Source organism: Tamandua tetradactyla, chromosome X (genome assembly GCF_023851605.1).
Source record: "Tamandua tetradactyla isolate mTamTet1 chromosome X, mTamTet1.pri, whole genome shotgun sequence".
Classification (NCBI taxonomy): domain Eukaryota; kingdom Metazoa; phylum Chordata; class Mammalia; order Pilosa; family Myrmecophagidae; genus Tamandua; species Tamandua tetradactyla.
Window position 1 is genome coordinate 88,871,789 of NC_135353.1, and position 21,624 is coordinate 88,893,412.

General features: G+C 38.3%; 2 protein-coding genes across 2 annotated transcripts in view; one reads left to right on the forward strand and one right to left on the reverse strand.

The window, feature by feature from the left end:
* Positions 1-21,624, reverse strand: part of SH3BGRL (SH3 domain binding glutamate rich protein like) — a 302,360-nt gene that overhangs the window by 79,779 nt on the left and 200,957 nt on the right. The window lies entirely within an intron of this gene.
* On the forward strand, positions 14,754-17,038 carry LOC143670526 (transmembrane protein 201-like). The gene is given in 5 exon segments (XM_077145367.1): positions 14,754-15,410; positions 15,412-15,579; positions 15,582-15,727; positions 15,823-15,935; positions 15,938-17,038. Coding segments are annotated over 5 exon segments (1,182 nt in total). The 3' UTR covers positions 16,036-17,038.

Below are 21,624 nucleotides of genomic sequence, written 5' to 3' on the forward strand. Positions count from 1 at the left end.
TTAAGGGACTTTGTAGACACTTTTTCATTTTTTGCCTCAGACACTCTGAAATGTAGAGTATAAAACATTAACTTGTACAAGCCCAGCCTCTCCAGAACATCAGATAGTTCCATCTCTCTACCCCATATTAGTGACATACCCTTCCAATATCAAAAATTTAGAATTGTCATAGACCAAACAATCCCAATGAAAGGTATGGAAAGATCAAAGGTGATGGTGGAATATACATAGAAGATAGGACTTAACATATTAATATGAATTCTGAATCATTAAATTGATATCTCTTTTAGTCTCAAGTATTTTAGAGTAGCCAGAAGTAAAAACCTGAAATTGTGAAATTGTAACTCATGTCAAAGTATGAAATATGTTCTACAACTAATTGTGATGCTGTGCTTGGAAATTTAGAGCTTTTTGTATATATGTTATTGCTCACAAAAAAAAGAAGATAAAAAAGTCAATTGTGATTATAAAAAAGTATTTAAGCCCTCTAGCTTCCTATATTCTGAAGCAGCTAGAAGACCAAATCTGAGAGGATCATATGGTAGCCCATGACAAACTCTGGGATCTAGCCTGTAACCAGTTTTTGAAGGTTGCTTTGAAAACTATTGCTTTTTTATTTCTTTGCTTTGTATATATGTTATACTATACAATAAAAAAGTTTAAAAGAAAAAAATTAACTTCTACAAAACATTAAGAATTTTTTCCTTATTCCAGGTTTTATATTAAATAAAGCTGAATCAGGTTGTTTAATTTACTGGACAGATTAAATTGGGTAGTGCATATTTTGGACAAATAAACATTTTTTTATCTCACACAAAAGTTAAAGCTTTAAAATACAGATAATATTATTTTTTACCTTGTATATTGATTGATTTTAGTTTTAACTATATTAGTTTCATTACATTATTAATTGGAGTTTGATCTTTTTAAATTTTTCAATCATTGCTGTGTGGACTCATGCTAACTTTTAGAGCTGGAGAACTAAATTTGAGTTTTAGATGTTACATAGACTCTTAAAGTTTTAGGGAATTATATAAATTCTTGTATTATATAAAGAGTAAAGCACTTTAGAATTTAATGAGAATAGTTTATGATTGCAATCTGATCTGTAATCTTTATAAGTATTTTAAATGAAGCTTTTTCAGAAATAAATAAATATTTTTCAGAAATAAAAGAGAAAACTTTTGTTTTGCATGAATACTCAGCTTAACACAAAAGCTGTCCTTTTTTTGAAATATATGATAAACAGACCTATTAAGAAACCATAGCAGAGGTTTTGTTCTATTACATTTTAATACATTTATCAGAGGTATGTTTTTTAGCAGATGAAATACAATACATATATTTGTTTAATTTTTCTTTTTCTTTTTTTTCTTTTTGGAAAGACAGCAGAACTGGTTAGCGCAACTCCCAACCCTCTAGGAGCCTGCCATCGATTATAGAACCCTGGGCTTCTCTGGCAGCCCATTTCCTTGCCTGGGCTCCTTTTGAAGGCACCTTTTTTCTACTTTGCTCCCCGCCCTCACCCCTTCCTTTCTTTCCTCACCTACTTCCATGGAGCATTTGATGACTGGAAATTTTATGTTAACCATTTCTGCAAATTTTTCTTTTAAAGCTGAGCACATATAGTTTTAGAGAAGTATTAGAGTAAATAACTGCAATTGACAATTTGGCTGTTTCTATGATCTGTAGCCTTTTTAAAATAATTGAACCATGATTAATAACACCATACCATTGTTTAATAATATATAGATTAGTATTAGGATATAACAATGATAGGGAGAATATTGCTAAATTTTTAGGAATTTATACAATGTTCAAATATATGAATATTTTATTTATTTAAATTTAATTAGTAACAAAACAGAAAAATTTTTAACCATTTCATGTGTTAAATACTTCTTATGCAATAAGCTGTTATTTTAGTACCTTAGCACCTTATTTATACAACAATTTTTTTCTAACAGTGAGAAGGCTTGTTTTCTGAAATGAAGGATAATGTTAGTATAAACATTAATAAGGATATTATTTTTTTATTTTTTTTTTTTTTTAAAGGAAAGACAGAGAGAAGGAAGGAAGGATAGAAGGAAGGAAGGAAGGAAGAAAGGGAAACATCTTTAAACATTTTCTTGTTTTATTGTATTCTGTTTCTCCGTTTTTGTTACATGGGCTGGGGCCGGGAATCGAACCGAGGTCCTCCGGCATAGCAGGCAAGCACTTTGCCCGCTGAGCCACCGCGGCCCGCCTAAGGATATTATTTTGATATAAAATATTTTAGACACAGTACTTGGATGATTAAGAAAAAATGCTTTTTAAAATACTTTATATTACAGAGCATACTAGAAATCCATGTTAATAGAACACAGAGAAAACTTTAGTTTTGCATGAATACTCAGCTTAACACAAAAGCTTTCCTTTTTTTGAAATATATGATAAACAGACTTATTAAATTTTGGTCAGTACTGATTATTCCAGACAGAATTCACTTTCATAAACTCCTTCTAACTTTTTACAATTATTCTATGACAGACAGAATTCATTTTCATAAACTTCTTCTTTATAACTTTTTTCAATCATGCAGAACTTATGATTAAAAATGACTCTAACAAATAAAACTTATTTCCTTTAATTCTCTATTACTTTTTTTATTCATTCAGGGCTTGTAATCCACAATAGCTACAACAAACAAAATCTATTTCTTTAAGCTCTTTATTACCTTGTATTCATTTCATTTATAGTTTTTATTTATTTAAACTGCTTATAATCAGAAATAAATTTGATAAAACATTTATAAAGCTTTTAAACCTGTATACTTTCTAAAATAATAGTATTTATGAAGGCAAGAAGAGCCAGAGAAATATAAAATAATGAAGAATGGGAAGAAATTATGTTTGAGTTTAGAACATGGTCAGGCATTTATATACTTTATACTCAGAACACATAACTGATTATTTTATAATATACTTAAAATCTGTCAGTTCAATTTAGCAAAAATCTCAAATTTTTCTTAACAATATTTTCGACTGATAAATAATTCCAGGAATGTGTTAATTTACAAAATTAAGTTACAGTTTTTAAAGGCTAGTTCAGAGTTTTATTTGTTTAAATGCCACTTTTTAATTTAAAAGTTTTACCCATGCTATTTCTATGAGGACTTAAGTAATTTTTAATTTATTTGCTTTTTAAATTCTTTAGGCATTTTTATTCCTTTGTTACCACTGTTTTATATAAAACCTTAATGAGGGTATATTTTAACTAGAATATAAACCCTTAGAAGCTAAGATTTGTGTTTTTTTATTTATGACAGACTGGAATTAGTAAAGTTATTATAACTTCAAATTCTTATATTTATTGAGATAACAAATGGCTAAGAAAGAAAGGTTAGATTTTTTAAAATTCAGTTATTTAAAGTTATAAAACATCAATTTATAGTTTATTAAACATAATCAATTTTTAAATAGAATATTTGGAGTATTAGCATATTTTACATTGTGTTATATTTTATATGTTTTATTAGGATTAGGTAAATTGCCCAGTTTATGCAACTGTTTGGCTACTTTAAGAGGAATTTTGAGAATGTAATTATAATATTACTTTATTTATTAATAAGTTTATTTAAATTTAAGGAGAACATACTTAAGCAGAATAAAACTGCATTTGCTCAATTCAAAAATTCATCATTCGGGGCGGGCCGCGGTGGCTCAGCGGGCAAAGTGCTTGCCTGCTATGCCGGAGGACCTCGGTTCGATTCCCGGCCCCAGCCCATGTAACAAAAACGGAGAAACAGAATACAATAAAAACAAGAAAATGTTTAAAGATGTTTCCCTTTCTTCCTTCCTTCCTTCCTTCTATCCTTCCTTCCTTCTCTCTGTCTTTCCTTTATAAAAAAAAAAAAAAAATTCATCATTCAATTCCTTTTACTGTTTTTATAATATTTTAAAATTACAATGAACTTTTAAAAGTACAAGTTTTTACACTTGTTTCAAGTTTACATCTAGGAAAGCTTCTTAATTGGTTGCACAGACAGAAAGATATTAAGCTTTTTGGGTTTGAAAATTTTAGGTAAGGGCCAGGAATTTCGAGAGTTTTTATGCTTTTCCCTCAACTATTTTTAACTATTAGATTTACTTTACTAAATATTTTTGAGAGGGACAAAATAAAGGATTGATTTCATTTTTACTGTTTGCAAAACAATTTTAACTGCAATATCTTTAACTTTAACTACACTAGTAGTATTTTTATTTTAAATCATAGTGAGGCCAGATTATGTCACAGAAATAAAACCTTTTTGTAGACATAACTAAAATGCTATAATTTTCAATACTGCCTAAAAGCTCCCTTTTAAAATAATTTTTGTAATTAGTAACCAGTTATGAACATTTGACTAATATAAATGTAGGAACATACCAATTAATCATTAGACTGAACACATTAGCTAACAAATAAGCATTGAATATTTAACGTATCAAATATATTATTTAACAATTAAACAAATGTGAAACACTTATAACACTGCTTTAGAAGTGATTAGAGGGGTAAAAGGCTTAGAAGGTTTTTTACGAAGGAGGCAAACCAATAGAGTAGCACAGAGGAATAAGATTGTTAAACTTGCCAGCAGGAACTTTCAGACCATTTGTTAATCAAGAATACCATCTTGTGGCCAATGTCTTTTGTTGTTTTAAAGGGTATTGGGGAAGCTTATGGAGGTTTGGTCATGGGATGTGTAGGAGTTATTGCTCCTTTGGAGGCTTATGGGGCTACCCAAGATGTAGTTTTAAGTGAGACTAACTGCCTGGATTTATGAACCAGAAGAGTGCATGCAGTCTTTCACTCAGGGCATCCCCCATTACTTTGGACTGCCACAATGGGGAAAAGCCCTCCTGAAGCTGGAAAGGTTTTACTAGGGCTAGATTTTTCATCCCAATAAAAAATGCTTGGGGAGCTGACTGGGGCACCACATTAAAGCAGGCCCAAACACTGTGGAGTGGCCCTCATGGGACAAAAGCTCTCAAGGGGAGGATCTGGGCAGACAGACATCACTTACCTAAGGCTGAATTAGTTGTAGGTGTCAAGTGCTGTGGATGTGTACTGGTCTCCCGTTAAGATGGTCTGAACTGGAAACTCAAGCTGTCAGTCACATGGAAATCATAGCGACCATGCAGGTTCAGGGAATGGAGTAACAGGAAGACTGCTCCCATAGCCCCTAGGGGCCAGAAAGCTAAGCTTTTAGTCAGACCTCCATCCTGCATTTTCAGCATCATTAATGCTGGGCATGGGTTGTTAAAGGATTCCATGAGATAGCAAGTTAAAGCTTAATAGTTTGAGAAAGAGAGAAACAGATTGAGAGCAAAGGCAGAGCAGGCAGGTGGGAGCCAGCAAAACATGCTAACAAAAGGAAAGGAAAAATGGCTCCAAATCTGTGACACTTGTGGTTTTAAAGGAAAAGAAAATGCACCAAGAGGGATGGAGGAGTGGTGTGTGGCCACAAGCTTTATGGGGAGATATCATGTAGCAGGCAGGCCTCCCCCCCTTTCTGGTTTAGCTGTGCTTTCAGTGGAAAATCCCCAAACCCCCTCTCCTTGCAGGCAAGCTAGATAAGGCACATTCCTGGGATAGAAACCCCCTTCCCTAGCCTTCAGGAACTGGTGAAAATGCATGTAGGCAAGAGAAGACATTCCTGGGGTGGGGGCCCCTCAACGATTCAGCTCTGGGCCATTCTCAACTTAAATCAGCCAATTGTTTATGTTGTCTTTAACATGTCATACAGCCTATAAAACCTAAGGTTGCCTTTTGTTCGGGGCTCAGACTTTCAGAGGCTACTTGGCTGAGCCCTATGGCCATAGCAAATAAAACTTGCTTCCTGAAACTATGGATCCTTAGTCTCAGCCTGTTCTAACTTCGTGAAACGTTCCTGGAGGCCTGTGGTCACGTTCGTGGTTTTCGCCCTACCGTCAGGCTGGTTCAGATCATGGCTTCATGCTCATGGTTATCTAGTCTGGTCTCTGGCAGGTGGGGTGTCAGCACATTCATGCTTATTTATCTTGCCAGTGCATCAGGTCCTATCAGAGGATCTGCTGAGGGAGAGAAACTGAAGGGGCCCCCATGCCACAGAATCCATTTTGAATGTTGAGTTTTATTTTCTGAGACCTCACATAGGATAGCTTGCAGGTTGGTCTGGTACTGATGAGCTCTTTCAGCTTTTATTTGTCTGGGACTGTATTAATTTTTCCATCATTTTTGAAAGGAAGTGTCACTGGATACAAAATTCTTGGTTGGAAGGTGTTTTATTTCAACACTTTAAGTATTTTAACCCACTGCCTTCCTGCTTTTTATGATTTCTGATGAGAAATTGGCATTCAATGTAATTGGAATTCCCTTATGCAGAATACATTGGTTTTCTCTTGCAGCTTTCAGAACTCTCTTTGCATTTGATAACGTGATCAATACATATCAGAGTGAATTTTTCTTCATTTTTATCCTGTTTAATCTTTTCTGGGCTTTTTGGATGTGCATATTCACGTCTTTTGCTATGTTTAGAAATGTCTTGCTCATAAAATTCCTCTTAATATTCCTTCTGCCTCTTTTTCTTTCTTATCCTTCATGAACACCAAGTATATTGGTACACTTGGTTGTGTCAAAAAGTTGTCTTAGGCTATTTTCTCTTTATATGATTTGTTTTTCTTTCTGCACTTCAGTTTGCCTCATTTCATGTGTCTTGTTCTCTAGTTCACTGATCTTTTCATCTTCCATCTCCAGTCTGCTGTTGAAGCCTCCTGGGAATTTTCCATTTCAGTTATTTTGCTCCACAACTCCATTTATTTTGTTTTGTTCTTTTTTATAATTATTACCTCTTTACTAAGCTTCCCATATCGCTCATTCATTGTTTCTCTAATATCCTTTAGTTCTTTTTCTTTATTTTCCTTTGCCCCCTTTAGCATTTTTAAGGTTATGTTTTTCAAGTTTTGTTTGTTATGTCCACATCCTGGTCTTCTTCATTGGTGTATTTTGTATTTTCCCCCCGCCTTTGAATGGGCTATCATAACCTGTTTGATATGTACTTTTTTATTGCATACTGTATGTTTTAATATTTAAAAATGTCACCTACAGGATTTATTCTCTGGGATATCTGTTTCTTGATTTTGTAAGCAGCTGATGATAAGACAGATTTTCTTAAGCTTTAGTCCTTATATCAGGATGGTTTACTAAAGGCAATTACAATATGCAGGGATTCCTTGTCTTTGTAGGCCTGTGTCTTGTCCTGGGCTTTTGCTTGTAAGTTGTTTTGGAGTTCCCCTGTTTGCAGGATTTTGTTTGTCCCCTCTGTTGTCCAGGAGACAGACCTTCATTTCTCAGTTAGTTGATACTGGCAAGCCTCCTTTGCCTCAGATTTTCTGCTTCTATTGTTTTACACTTCTTTCATTGTGTCAAGCTGCATTTGCCTGGAAGGCAAATCCTTACAGGAGGGGCATGTCACAGAGCACTTTCCCAAATTAGTCTTTCCTAATCAAAACAGACCCATGGAGGGGTACAAACTGACCCTATAGAGCCAAAAGGAGAGAGAGGATTAGGAGGCACTTCAAGTGCCTCTTCAATGGCTTCCCAAATTTGAGCTTTCTTGGTCTGCCTAGCAAATTCAGCTGTTCAACTAACTGTCCCCTGCCACACTGAGGAAACATAGCATCTTTAATTCTCCTCCACTATGAATTTTATTAAGCGCAATTTGAAACAATGGCCACCCTCAGAGCTGGACCCCCAATGATCTGAAGTCATTAATCAAAACATGTAATAATCAGTGATCAGCCCTCCACCACCTTTGTCTTAAGGTAGAGGATTTTTATGACCCTTCGTGTCACAGTGAGCTAACCAGATGCTGGACCCCATGGTAGCTTGCTGTGAAAGTCGGGGATGGGCACCCATAGCTGCCATGTGAAGAAGGAAATTTGTTGTTCTTTACTATAATTTATAAGCTTCTTTCTCTCCTTCTTTCCTGGATGCTGTACAGTGTTCTCCTGACCTCCAGTATTTCAAAATACTGTTTCAAATAGTTCTTGCCTATTTAATAATTGTTTTAGTAGAAGGACTGAGTCTTGGATCACCCTATCTTCTATGTCACCATAACCTCTCCTCTGCTCTTATTTTTGAATTTGGGTTGGCTTTAGTTATTTGCTTGACTAACGGAATGAGAAATTGGTGATGTCCTGGGACTTGGGGGTTAGGTCATAACACGACCTTCAAGTTCCTCCTGGTTTTATTCTGTGGGAAACCAGCATCAATGTAAGAATTCCAAATACCCTGAAATCACAGTTCTATGAGAAGCTTAAGCCACATGGAGAGGCCCTGGAGGATGTGGTGCTATGTAGAATGAGATGTCAATGATTACCAAGGTACAAGGAATTTGGATAGAGATGTCAATCTGAAAGTGGATCCTTCAGTCCTATCCACCAGATATGGTGCCTCATAGATCAGACACATACTTCCGAGCTGAACACTTTCTTAATTCCTAACCTACAAAATAATGAACAATATAAAGTGGTTGTTTTTAACAAGGATCAGCATACTGGATCATGGAGAGAAAGGGGCTTACAGGCTGTTTATGTAAAGTTCTATTGAAAACTGCTCACTCATTTATGTATTGCTTATGGGTCTTTTCTTGATACAACTGCAAAGTTAACTAGTTGTGGAAGAGGTATATAGAATGCCAAACATAAAATATTTACTATCTGGCCCTTTACAGAAAAATTTGATGAGCCCTATTTAAGTCACTAAGTTTTGGTAGTAGATAACTAGAATAGTATTTATTCAGAATTCCATCAAGAATTGATTGTATACCTTTTTATTGTGAAAAATAAACACATGGATTCAGAGATAAATGAGGAATACTGTAATTTCAAGAAACATAGTCTACTTGGGGAAAGAAGCAGATAATGCAATAGAATAAGTACTATTATATAATTTCATTGCAATTTTATAGAATACTTATTATGTGCCAGGTCCTATACTAAGGATTAGTGATAGTAATGATAGTTAGATGGTGCCTTCCCTTGAAAAGCTTATAGTTCAGATGTTTGAATTTCCTATGGTATAGCCAAATGGAACTGTCCAGTAAGGAGCTATTCAAAACTCTGAGACTTTGAGAATATTCAGGGCCTAAAGTTAGAACTTATTACAGGTAGTAAAACCATGAGAATGAATCATATTCCTAGGGAAATCCTGTTGAATGATACAACAATGGAAATGAAAACAATCCTGAGACCTGTCATTTAAGGATTGGATAGAGGGAGAATATTCAAGTGTAAACACTAGGAAACAATTATTAGAGATTAGAGGACAATCAAAATATATCAAAGTTACATCATCCAGATATTAAGGCAAGATGTTCTTAGAAAAGGTTCCCCTGAGAAACAACTAATGAAAGGGCAAATTCTTGGGAATTTAGAACTGCTGAGGATGATAGAGACTGAAGAAAGACTTTACAAATGCTGAATTGGAGAAAGAAAACACCAAAAAATAAGGGAGGGGATATGCAACTTAGGGAACAAGCCATACTGGACCCCTTCCCCTCACTTAGTCCCACATGGCTTAAGTATCACACTGTGGCAGTGCTCCAGTCTCACACCTCCTGATGTGTTATGTATGACAGAGTTACTCGAAGTAGTGACTAAGAATCTCACACATATTCAGGTGTGGGGACTGAAGGGCACATAGATTTAGGGAAAGCCTAAGCAGTTGGTTAGTGAAGTCATATAAAAGGGCCTCCTGGAAAAAAAGAGACCCATGGTAGAACTCTTGGCAAGCTGTGCACACATCCAACTGGGTCTCTAATTGCTGCAGCACCTAGATCATGAAATGAGCATTTTTGAACACTGACCACATCTGACACCCTGGGGTAGGATTCCTTAACTTGAAATTTACTGAAGACAAAAAATCCTCATGGGAAAAAAAAAGGAAAACTGAAGTCCTATAGGGCAGGGTAAGCCCCAGAACTGAAAGTGACAAATTGAAGGGGGCATTGATCATGGGAGAGCAGTTGAGCAAATCATAACTACTGAGGAGGAAAGTCTTCCCAAAACTAAACAAGATGTCCCAAAACCCCTGTAGAAAGAATAAAGGAAAAGAAATAGTCTCTTGGAGGTGATACAACTGCACATAAAAGGGCAATCTTAAAAGTTACACTATATGTTAAGGGAAGAAACTGATGCAGAAGACCTGAGAAAATTTGAACAGTTAAACATGGGCTGCTCTACAGATTCAGTACAAACTGGACCAGGCATTGAATAAGAACCTTAACACACAAACAATCTACAATAAAATCTTAGGTAGGAGGTAGAAACTGATTTTCACTGCTAGCACATGAAAATAATCTGATGCTCACACATCAGCAAAAAAAAATCACAAGCAATACAAAGAAACAGGAAGATACAGCTCATTCTGGCTACAAATTAAAACTTAGAGGAAATTTTGGAACAACTAATCAAGGAAGCTCAAACAAACCTTCTAGATCTATTCAAGGAATTCAAGGAAAATATGAGTAGAAATAAACTAAATATGGATATTGTAAGGCCTGGCCCGGTAGCCTCTGGCTGGAAGGCCCCCACCTGAATTAAAACCGTGAACATCCGGGCATGCAGCTGTTCAAACTCAGCCAATCAGGACCTGCCCTGACAAACAAAGGACCCCACTGCACATGGCCAAGGCCCATAGCTGTGCCCACTGCACACGGCCCGTAGCTATGCTCCCGGCCCTAAATTGCACGAAACTCCTAACCTACCACAAGAGGCCCTGTAGGCATCGTCAGCACCCCCACTAGCCAGCCTATATCTAACCCCAATGCTCCTAGGGGGCGCGACTTCCCCAACCAGCACCCTGAGCACCTGGACCTGGGAACCTCACCCTGGGACAATAAAATTTTAAACTCGGACTCAGTTTCTCTGAGTTATCAGTCGGCTACCATCTAAAACCTGACAGATATATACTTAAAGAATATTTGAAAGGATAATTTGTGAACAAAAATATGACAGTTTAAAAAGAAACTGTCAAAACTTAAGAGGATGAAAAATACAATAATGAAGAGTAATAGCTTGAGGTTATAGGTACTAGAGAAAATCATGTTCTTAAAGTGAATCCATTTCTCTGGTTTTAGACCAGTTGTGGGCGGAACTTTTTTTACTTATATTACCTCTTTTTTTCACCACAGTAACTCAGAAACTGAAGGCAGAACAAAATTCAACTTTTCCCAATGTTACACTATCAAGAAATAGCTGACCTGGATTTTTTTTTTGTATGTTGTATGGTGGGGGTCACATTTCATTATATTTCCATGTAAGTATCCCATTATTGCAGCACCAACTGTTTAATTTTTGTTTGCTTGTTTTTGTTTGTTTTGCATGTTTGTTTATTTTTTGGAAAGTACATGGGCCAAGAATTGAACCCGGATCTCCCATATGGCAGTTGAGAATTTTACCACTGAACTACCCTTGCACCCCTAGCTGATCTGGATTTACATCACTGTTTTATGTTGTGATTCTAGGGGAATATGATTATAAGACTAATGAATAAAATTCACATAAAGGTATATGTTAATTCAAAATAAAATGCATTTTTGGTAGTTGTAGTGTTGTGTTAATGGCACCCACTGATTTCTGAGGTCGTGACTTCATATCCTAAAGTTTCTTTTTCTTTTTATTTTTAATAGACAATTTAGAGAATATATGTGGAAAGTAGGAAACAAAAAGCATGGTGTTAATATTCATTCGGAATATGACAAAAACTAGAAAAAACTGAACTACAGAAAAAAAAAGGCAGAGTACTGAAGTTGTCTTAATGGCCATATTTTACATACAAGCAAATAAAACACAAATTTATTTCATGAAAATAAACATTAAGGAAGAGTACAGGAATGTTTATAGAACAAGTCACAAGTATTTTAAAAATTTGCAAAATGAAAAAATGTACAAAAATGAAAAAATAAATTAGGCAATTTACAAAAAAATGTTTTATACTTTACATTAGACTGTAACTTAGAGTCTATTATTAATCACTTTTGTAACACATCACACATTTTTCTTATTTATTTATTTTTTTTGCATGGGCAGACACCAGGAATTGAACCCGGGTCTCCAGCATGGGAGGCAAGAACTCTTCCACTGAGCCACCATTGCCTGCCCACATCACACATTTTTACATCATAGGTTGAGTGTTAAAATAATTCAGATATGACAAAGCTTAGATTTAACAAGAATACAAGGCAGAATAAGTCAACTTAAACTGAAATGGCTTGTGTAAGTAAAATTAACACCAAAATTAAAGTGATAGACCAGTATGATTTGGTCAATAATTGGGCAGAATTAATTAAGACATTTGCCAATCAACTTCAGATAAAAAGTCAAAGTTCTACTGTAGTTCAAATAAAAAGCACAAAATTTTTTTTTAATGATAAAACTATCTTAACATCACTTATGCCCTAATTTCATCAATTATATTTTGGAAAAGAGACCATAATATTGATTTTAGGTCAATGAAGTTATCTTTTAATTCTAATTGCTATAAACTAAAAAAGCCTACTCAGGAAAACTGGCAAATTTCAAAATGGCTTAATATCTACAACAACTATTATGTCAAGTATAATATCCAGATGAAACTGTAGATACTGTGTAAAGCTAAAATTATCTCAAGCTATTTGCATTATTAGGTTCATCATACAAATGTTGTGAAAACAGAAATGTTTCCTTTGAAAACTATTGGTACTTTAAGCACTGCAATGTAGGAAAAATACTTAGAAATAGCAAAAAAAAAGTGTAATATCCCAGATTTGAATTTTAGTTGCATGTTTATACCATTTAAACTCTTGATTTTTAACCTCATTCAATCCTTTGACAAATACATTAGTTCTTTTAAATAAAAAATTAGCAGTTGCAGCAAAAGAAAGATTGAAATAAAAGCTAAAAGAAAAAAATATCCCCTGACCACTGAAGGAGCCAGCAGATAAGTAAAGAATGTGAGAATTTTCTTTTTTAAAAAAATCAATCTCTTCCCTGCAGTCATTGAGCACTATGTTTTGCCAAGTCCCACTCTCAGCTCACTCCTAGGTTTATTTGAAATAATAAGCTAAGGAATGCCAGACACACGTTCACTTGATTATTCCCAGACAATACTAAGGATAAAAGTATTTTGAGTCTTCAACATATTTAATGTGGAGATGACTGTAATCTACGACATTTCAACTGTCTTGAAGGTAATTAAACTTGTGTTTTATAAATTTGGGTATGAATTGTATGTCTAACATAGCAATCAATATTTCTAGAATGGGTTCATTCCACATTTATCCTTACTCTAATGATCTGAAATAAGAAGTAGCTTGAAGAAAAAGATACCTACACACCCCAAATATATACAGTATTCAAACTTCTATGAATTTAGTGGGAAGTTATCTTTTTGTACAATGAAAAAGTTGTTACAGTGCTTATGTAATTTTGAGGTTAAATACAGGATTCCAAAATCTAGTCTCTATTAACATACACAAATAAAAATCTTAAAAATATTACATAAGCACTAAAGCTAACTCCAAAACAGGATCCTTAATATCTGAACAAATTATTTGTTATCCCAAATACTGCCATGAATGAACCAACTGTCTTAAGATCCTGATGACACTTGTGTGATTTCCTATTGCAACAAAACATTTTAGAGCTAGAAAGGGACCTCAGAGTTTCAAGCTCAATTCAATTTTTCATTTTACAAATAAAATAATATTCAGAGAGATTATAACAGTGATGGTGCTATTTTTAATGCAGTAGCAAGTTATGATATCCTGTCCACTGAATACAGAAAGCAAAGACTGCAAACAATAGGTACTGCTTTTAAGAAAACATTTGAACTTTGTGGAAGAGAAAATTACTCAAATTTAGATATGGCAGAAAACCCATAATTCATCTCTCAGGCTACCATTATTTATAATGTGCTACTAAAATACATTAAAGTAAGAATAAAATGATTATGTGAATTTCACCTCAATAAAAAATTACTCAGGTTTCTGAAGTCTTTACAGATTATTATTAAGTTTGGATGAAAATGTAAGACAACTACTGGCCCAAATATTTAAATCAGACAGCAATATAGATAAAGCACATTATTTTCTGGGAATATCTGATGATAAGGCCTTGGGTGACAGAGCTACTTAGAGAAATGAAGTTGACTGAATTCCTTCTGTTTTAGAATAAAACACACTAAAATAAACACTTTGATATGTGTACTTATTGGGAAATAGGACATAATTGACGATTCATGGCAAATCTTAAGAATTAAGGTCAGTTATTATAGAAAGGCAAAATATTTGTAATATCTTGTGTTTACATGTACTGTAAAGCAGTAGGTCAAATGCAAAATAATGCACATTCCTTTTTTTGCTATTATCTTTTTTCTCTTTTTTTGTCATTATCCTTTATCAATTCTTACATGGATTTTAGAGGACAGAATTTCTAAACTACTTTCTCAAACGCAATGAACTAAAAGGCATAAAGTACTCAACAACAAAAAGATACACTAAGCAAAATATGAAAAGAATGTTTACTTGGACACACAATAATGTTCACTTTTAAGAGCTGGTTCTAGAAAGCGTGGCGAAGGTCACGACGGCGCCTGGGCACTCTCCCCGCGCTTTCTCTGCGCCGTCGCCGTGCCATCCCGGCGCCCGCCCGCGCCCGCCCGCGCCCGCCCGCGCCCGCCCGCGCCCGCCCGCGCCCGCCCGCGCCGGGGCTATGGAGGGCGTGAGCGCGCTGCTGGCGGGCTGCCCCACGACCCGCCTGGCCGGCGGCCTGGGGGTCACGGCGTGTGCCGCGGCCGGCGTGCTGCTCTACAGGATTGCGCGGAGGAAGAAGCCGATCCACACGACCGTCAACTGCTGGTTCTGTAACCAGGACACGGTGGTGCCCTATGGGAACCTCAACTGCTGGGACTGTCCCCATTGCGAGCAGTACAATGGCTTCCAGGAGAACGGTGACTATAACAAGCCGATCCCCGCGCAGTACATGGAGCACCTGAACCACGTGGTGCGGAGCCTACCCAGCCCCCGCACCCCTCCCCAACCCCAGCAATGGGTGAGCAGCCAGGTGCTGCTATGCCGGAGGTGCAGCCACCACCAGACCACCAAGATCAAGCAGTTGGCTGCCTTCACTCCACGAGAGGAGGGCAGGTATGACGAGGACATCGAGGTATACCGGCACCACCTGGAGCAGGTGTACAAGCTGTGCCGGCCCTGCCAGGCGGTCGTGGAGTACTACATCAAGCACCAGAACCGCCAGCTGCGCGCGCTGCTGCTCAGCCACCAGTTCAGGCGCTGGGAGGCCGATCAGCCCTGCACGCAGAGCTTCTGCTCCTCTGCACTGAAGGCCCCAGCTCAGGCCACCGCACTCCTGTTTACTCGCCTTCCTGGCCTTCGCCTTCCTGCTGACCATTGCCCTGCACAGCACCTGCGACTCCTCCACCCCTGGTGACTCCCTGACCCCAGCCCTGCCCCCTGGTGGCAATGGCTCAGCCGTTCCTGACAATGGCACTGCCCCTGGGGCTGAGGGCTGGCAGCAGCTGCTGGGCTGGGCCTCCTGCCAGAGCACACCTTGGAGAGGCTGTGGGATGCCTGGGCCTTCGGGCAGAGTCACCAGATCGGCATCGTGGCTCTGGGCCTGCTTGCCTGCCTGCTGGCCATGTTGCTGGCTGGCCTCATCAGGCTGGAGCAGTGAGGCTTGGGGGAAACTGGCCTTCTCGGGTGGGACCCAGAGGCTCACGATCCTTCTTGGCTCAAGGGTTCTGTCCTCTGAGCAGGCTCCCGAGGATCGACGCCTTCGCCTCCTGCCTATGGGCCCTGCTGCTGGGCCTGCACCTGACCGAGCAGTACCTGCAGGCAGCCCCGCCCAGCTGGCTAGACATGCTCAAGTTCAGCATCACTCCCTGTCCTGCCTGGTGGGCTTTACCGCAGCCGTGGCTACAAGGAAGGTGACAGACACGCGGAGGTTCCGGCCCCGAAGGTCAGAGAAGCAGCAGTGACTGCGTGGGGAGGACAGACAAATGGACAGACTCAGAGTTTGCCCCCGGGCCTGGGGCAGGGCACCTCTTCTCTCTTCTTCCTTCTCTCTTGCCTGCCCACTCCCACTCCCTGCCCAGCCTCAAGCCCCAGGGCCTGACCCAGCCTCTCCACCTCCCCACGGTGTCAGGCCTGTACCCCTTTTCCTTTGAAGTGGCACGCAGCCAGCCCCAGCCCCAGGTGCCCCCTTGCTACTCACCATTGCTGCCTCCTCTCTGACCAAAGACCCTCTCAATGCATTTCCTCACCCACCCAGATGACCAGAATGTTGGGGTCTCCCCCAAGCCTGCCCCTGTCCCATGGCTTCCTGCTGGCAGCTCTAGGAACCCCCTTTTCTTAACTCTGACACGGCAGATGAGGGCCAGGGTCCCTGCTGTCTGTTGCTCTCACCTCACTCCAGGTTACCCCAACCTCACCCTGGTGCCCAGGTAAAAACTCTGGTCCGTCCCTTGTCATGCTTGTTGCCAGTGGGGCCAGAGAGGGGATGGGGCTGCCCTAGGCCTACAACTCAGCTCTCTGGTCTCTGAGACCTTTCTGAGACCCAGTTGTCCCTCATCCTCCTTCTCAGGCAATTGAGTGCAATTCGTGGGCCTAGCTGCTTGTATGGCCAGAGCCCTTACCAACCTTGACCATGAATTTGTGAGGAGAGCCCCTTCCCAAGGGGCAGTAGGAAATCTGCTTGTGGTCAATAGTTATCTCTCTCTAAACTATGGTGTGAGTGTCCCCCCCAAAAAAGAGCTGGTTATAGAACTCTGCTGTCCAATACTAAGTTGTCCAATTTTTTTTACCTAAAATGGGCATCCCAATTTTACTCAGCTTGAAATATGATTATATCTACATTGAGATGTGCTACAAGTATTAGTACACTTACAGTTTCCAAAGACTAAGCACAAAAAAGAATGTAAAATTTTTTCTTAATTTTTTATATTGACTGCATGTTGAAATGATGGCACTGAATATATTGAATGAAATACAGTATAAATACAGTGAATTTCACCTGTTTCCTTTTATTTTTTTAAGTGGCTAGTAGAAAATTTAAAATTACAGGTGACTTGTATTCTATTTGGCAACAATACTCAAGAACAGAAAACACTGAGGCTTTAAGTGGACTTGGATTAGAACCAGTACCTATTTACTATGGCATGCTTAGAGGAAATTTCTTGAGATTGTAATCAATAAGTACAATCTTGACAACCTCCATCATAGTTCTGTGTTCTTACTATTCCAGTAATTCTAGGTTATATATGAGAAAAGCTAAGAGCAACAGGGATGAAATTATTCACTTTACATGCATTTTAGAGCATGCATTTCAAAGAACAAAATATGAGCCATGGTACCAAATTAACCAAAGAAAAATGATCAAATCAACTTAAAAATTAAATAGACTCTGACCATTCTATTCCATTCTTTATAAGACTGCTCAAACCTAGCTGCTAACATAGAAAGTTTGCCATATATATATATATATATATATATATATATATATATATATATATATAGCTTGAAGTTAGTATTCAAAAATAAGATTCTTAACTGTACAGAAGTTCAAATCAGAATAAACAGTATCAATGGCATTTTGAAATACTCATTACAATGAAAATATTGAAGAAAGTGTGAAGTTACTGAAGAACTTTAAACTGTCTACCAAATGGCAAATGTAAAGTTCCAAAAATTATAAAAAATTAGATTGACATACTTTTACCTCTTAATATTCACACCTATTAACAATGCTCATATCTTTAGATTAACATGACTGAATGTGAGATATTTGACCACAATATTTGGAAAGTACATGGAGAAAAGTGTTCACAAGCACCTTAATGTTTAATGAAATTGCTCTCCATTGAGCATACTTGACGTGGTAATAATTTTTTCTTTATGTAACCTAAACAATTTTTAAGCTCTTCAAAGTACATCCAGATTTACTGGTAATTTACAGAGGTGAATTTTTCCCCAAGTGTTTCTACATTTTAAACCTTGAATAATAGATGTGAATAACTTGACTGAGCTACTGAACCTCCAAAATGTTAATGCCAAAGCAAAATAGGTAGAATTTTATAATGTAAAGAATAATGACTTCAAAATGCAAAATAAATTCCGGGGCAAAAGAATTTACAGATTTGGAACTGTAATGTTTCATTCCAGGCAGGAGTGATTTCAAAAGATCCCAGGAGAGCAGCATCTTCCACACAAGACATCAGCTGTCGAGACCTGCATTTTGTAAGTCATGCCCCTCAATACTAATTCTTGCATTCTGTCTGGTCCTTTCTCCTTTTCTATCTTTACTAGCCATTATGCTCCTTATCCTTGTCACTCTTAGAGGCCTCTGCCTTCTTCAGTCTAGGTAGGCTACTCATGATGAATTCTTCACTTACGTCCCTTCCTTTTCTACCCCTTTTCAGGTGCACTCTCTCCTCCCTTTGCTGCTGACTGTTAGGTCCAGGTATTTATTCCTTCACCTCCTCTGCTGCTCTTCATCTTTCATGTAAACTCTGTACTAAGTTTGCGGTAAGGTTTTTTTCTTGGTGAAACTTCCTGTGGTGCAAAGGTTGTGGATTTCCCAGGGGACTATCCTTATAACCCATGTAGAGATCTTCATCTCTGGCCATGCTCCATCCTTTTCCCTACCCTTTCTCCAGTGGAAACTTTTCAGGATATTCTTGCTTACCTCTGCCTTTGCATATGGTCTATGTATCATTCCCACACTCTTTGTAACATCAAACTTCTCCTCCCCAAGGAGAACTCAAGTCTTATCTAAATGAGACCTCTGCCCCCTGTTTCTGTTTGTAGTGGTTTTTAGATCAGGTCATGCATGAAGCTTACTTTCTACCCCCATATTTGGGAAAGGAGCAGAGGTTTGTCTCAGAGCCATCAGGGTGAGAAATCCATCTCACCAGCCCTCTGAGTCCAGCCAGCCTTATGGTTATGGCTTAAGAGCCAAAGGATGAATCAAGACAGCCTGTGTCCTAACATCTGTTTTCTCCATACAGGGAAGCTCTGGGGTGAGAAGGCGTCTTGAGGTACTATTCAGCTGGCAAATGAGATGTTGGACCCCAGTGAGTGAGCATCTTTCTGTCTCACTCTCTTTCAGAACAATGCAGTGCATCCAGCATCCAGATTTATAGCTTCCTGGGTTGCATCCTGAAACATTGGAATAATCTGCTGACCATTGAGTTGAAAAAAAAAATGTTGGTTTCTGGTTGTAACGTTGCTTGGCCTCAGTATAAATGGGAAGAGCAGAAGAATGGCTGGGAAATGGTACTTGTGGCTTTAATACCATTCTCCAATTAGATATTTTTTATAAAAGAGAAGGGAAATGGTCTGAAATTCCTTATGTCCAGTTTTTCATGGCTCTATATCAGGAAAAAGCCATGACAGAAGCTTGTAAAGTGTGTTATCTTAAGGAAGAATTAAGAGATGAATCTTTCCTGTCTGAGAAAGAGAAGGAGACAGATATTTTAAATGGCCCATTTTTAGCAAAACCTCCAAAGTCTGAAACCCCAAAAAGACTCAGGAATGATCCTATCCCAAATCTAGACCTTGAGTCCACATACTAGAGCCTCCCATGGACTCTCCTCCTTTAAAGAAAAAGACTTCCGAACCCACTGTGTCCCCTTCTTATTCAAGTCTGGCCAGACACACTCCATAGTGGAGCCCCTTACCACCCCCTTGGAGAAGGAAAAAAGGAACTCCCAAGGAAATGAAATATACCCTCTTTCAGAAGTAGTCAATGGGGATATGAGGATGTAAGAGTCCATGTTCTTTTTTCTATGGCCAAGTTAACAGAGTGTAAGAAGTAATTGGGAAAATTTTCTGAGGACTCTTCCAAGTTTCTGGAAGAATTTAAAAACCAGGTCCTCACCTATGAGTTCACATATTAGACATCTGAGTTGTTCTCTCTTCCAGTTGAACTCCTGAGAAAAAAAATGAAGGATTTGGTTAGAAGCCCAAAAGCATGCATATAAACTGTATGGGGCATAGCAGGGACCATATTGTTACTGGAAAAAAGCCATGGGTTCTTTTGCATGATGTGCTCAGTAACCAATTCCTGAGATACTGGGTTTTCAAAGAGAGAAAGAGCTTGTTACTAGGTGTATAGTAGGATAGCAGATGACCTAGTGGCCCAAAATCTGTCTCCCCAAATTGCAGTAATCCTGATAGTTTTATTAGAGAAAAAATTAGCAGGGTTAAGGATAATGCACACAGTGGGCCCAGGTGATGTAATTAGAGGTGATCTAATTATTGAGCATGCACAAATTGATTACTAACTTAGTCATAGCAGAATAAGGTATAAGTGACTTATAAGTTAAAGTCTAAGCTGCTGAGATGTGGTCATGGCAAGATGGCAGTCTAGTGAGGTATGGAATTGTGTTTGTCCTCCAAAGTAGCTAGTAAATAGCCAGGAACAGTATAGAGCAACTCACTGGGGTTACATCAGTGACCAGAAACAGTACATACACCAGTCTGGGCCAGATGAACTGCCTGAGACCCCACACAGCCACATAAGCTGGCACCCATCACTAATGGGCATGACAGGCTAGTGCCCTGAGGGGAAACAAAATGGACTTTAATAGCAGCAAAGTCTTACCTCAACCAATTTCTAATTGTGGATAAATTAACAAATTCTGATTACTGAAAATAGGCTCCCAGCACAGGTAAACCTGGATTAAGTACTAAAGGTCCAAGGAGATTTTGCACCAGCAGAAAGGGAACAGGGCTGACAGAAATAATAATAATAATAATAATAATAATAATAATAATAATAATAATAATAAGATGCTTTTTGGTTCAGGCAGCATCAAATACTGAAAAAAGGCTGAACCTCAAGAAAAGGAGACACATAGAACCTGAAGATACATAAGGCCACATACCGAATTAACCAGTTGATTGACAAACACAAGGAGTGGGGGTCTTGTTCTGGGAAGGTTGTTTTGTTTGTTTGTTTGTTTTTCTTTTTTTGTTTTTTTCTACTCCTTAAGAGTTCATTGGATAGAAATGGAAGTATTCTCAGCTCCAGCATTGCACCAGGAAAGGGAAGAATTAAGCTTGTCTGAGAGACAAAGTAACTAATCAGTTGAAAGGAGTTGCTTTCCTAAAGGTTGTACCTTCCTGAAGAGAAGGGTGGAGCCCAGCTCAGGTGGAATCCCTCATTCAAGGAATTCAGGCCCCGTGGACTGGAAAACTGAAGCAGTTAATGCTAACCTACAAACTCACCTCTGTCTCAACCATGCCCCCGTCAGAGATAGTCTGCTAAAATTAAAGGCACCACATCACTTTACACTGGTGGGAAGCCATGGGCAGACAAGTGCCACATGCTTAGCAGAATAGGAAAAGCACAGAGATTAGAGGCTGCATGGAAAAATATGACAACCTGTTGCTCCCCATTCTTAGGGAAAACTGATACTGGTGACTCTTTCTTCTTGAGAGAAGGCAGGTCTGGTCTGGGATAATCTGACTGGAGTCTATGATGTTTGAGAAGATCTTCCTCAAAAAATAAAAGGCCCCATACAGGCAGAGCAAGAAATAGAAAAATAAGAACTGAAAATTTCTGA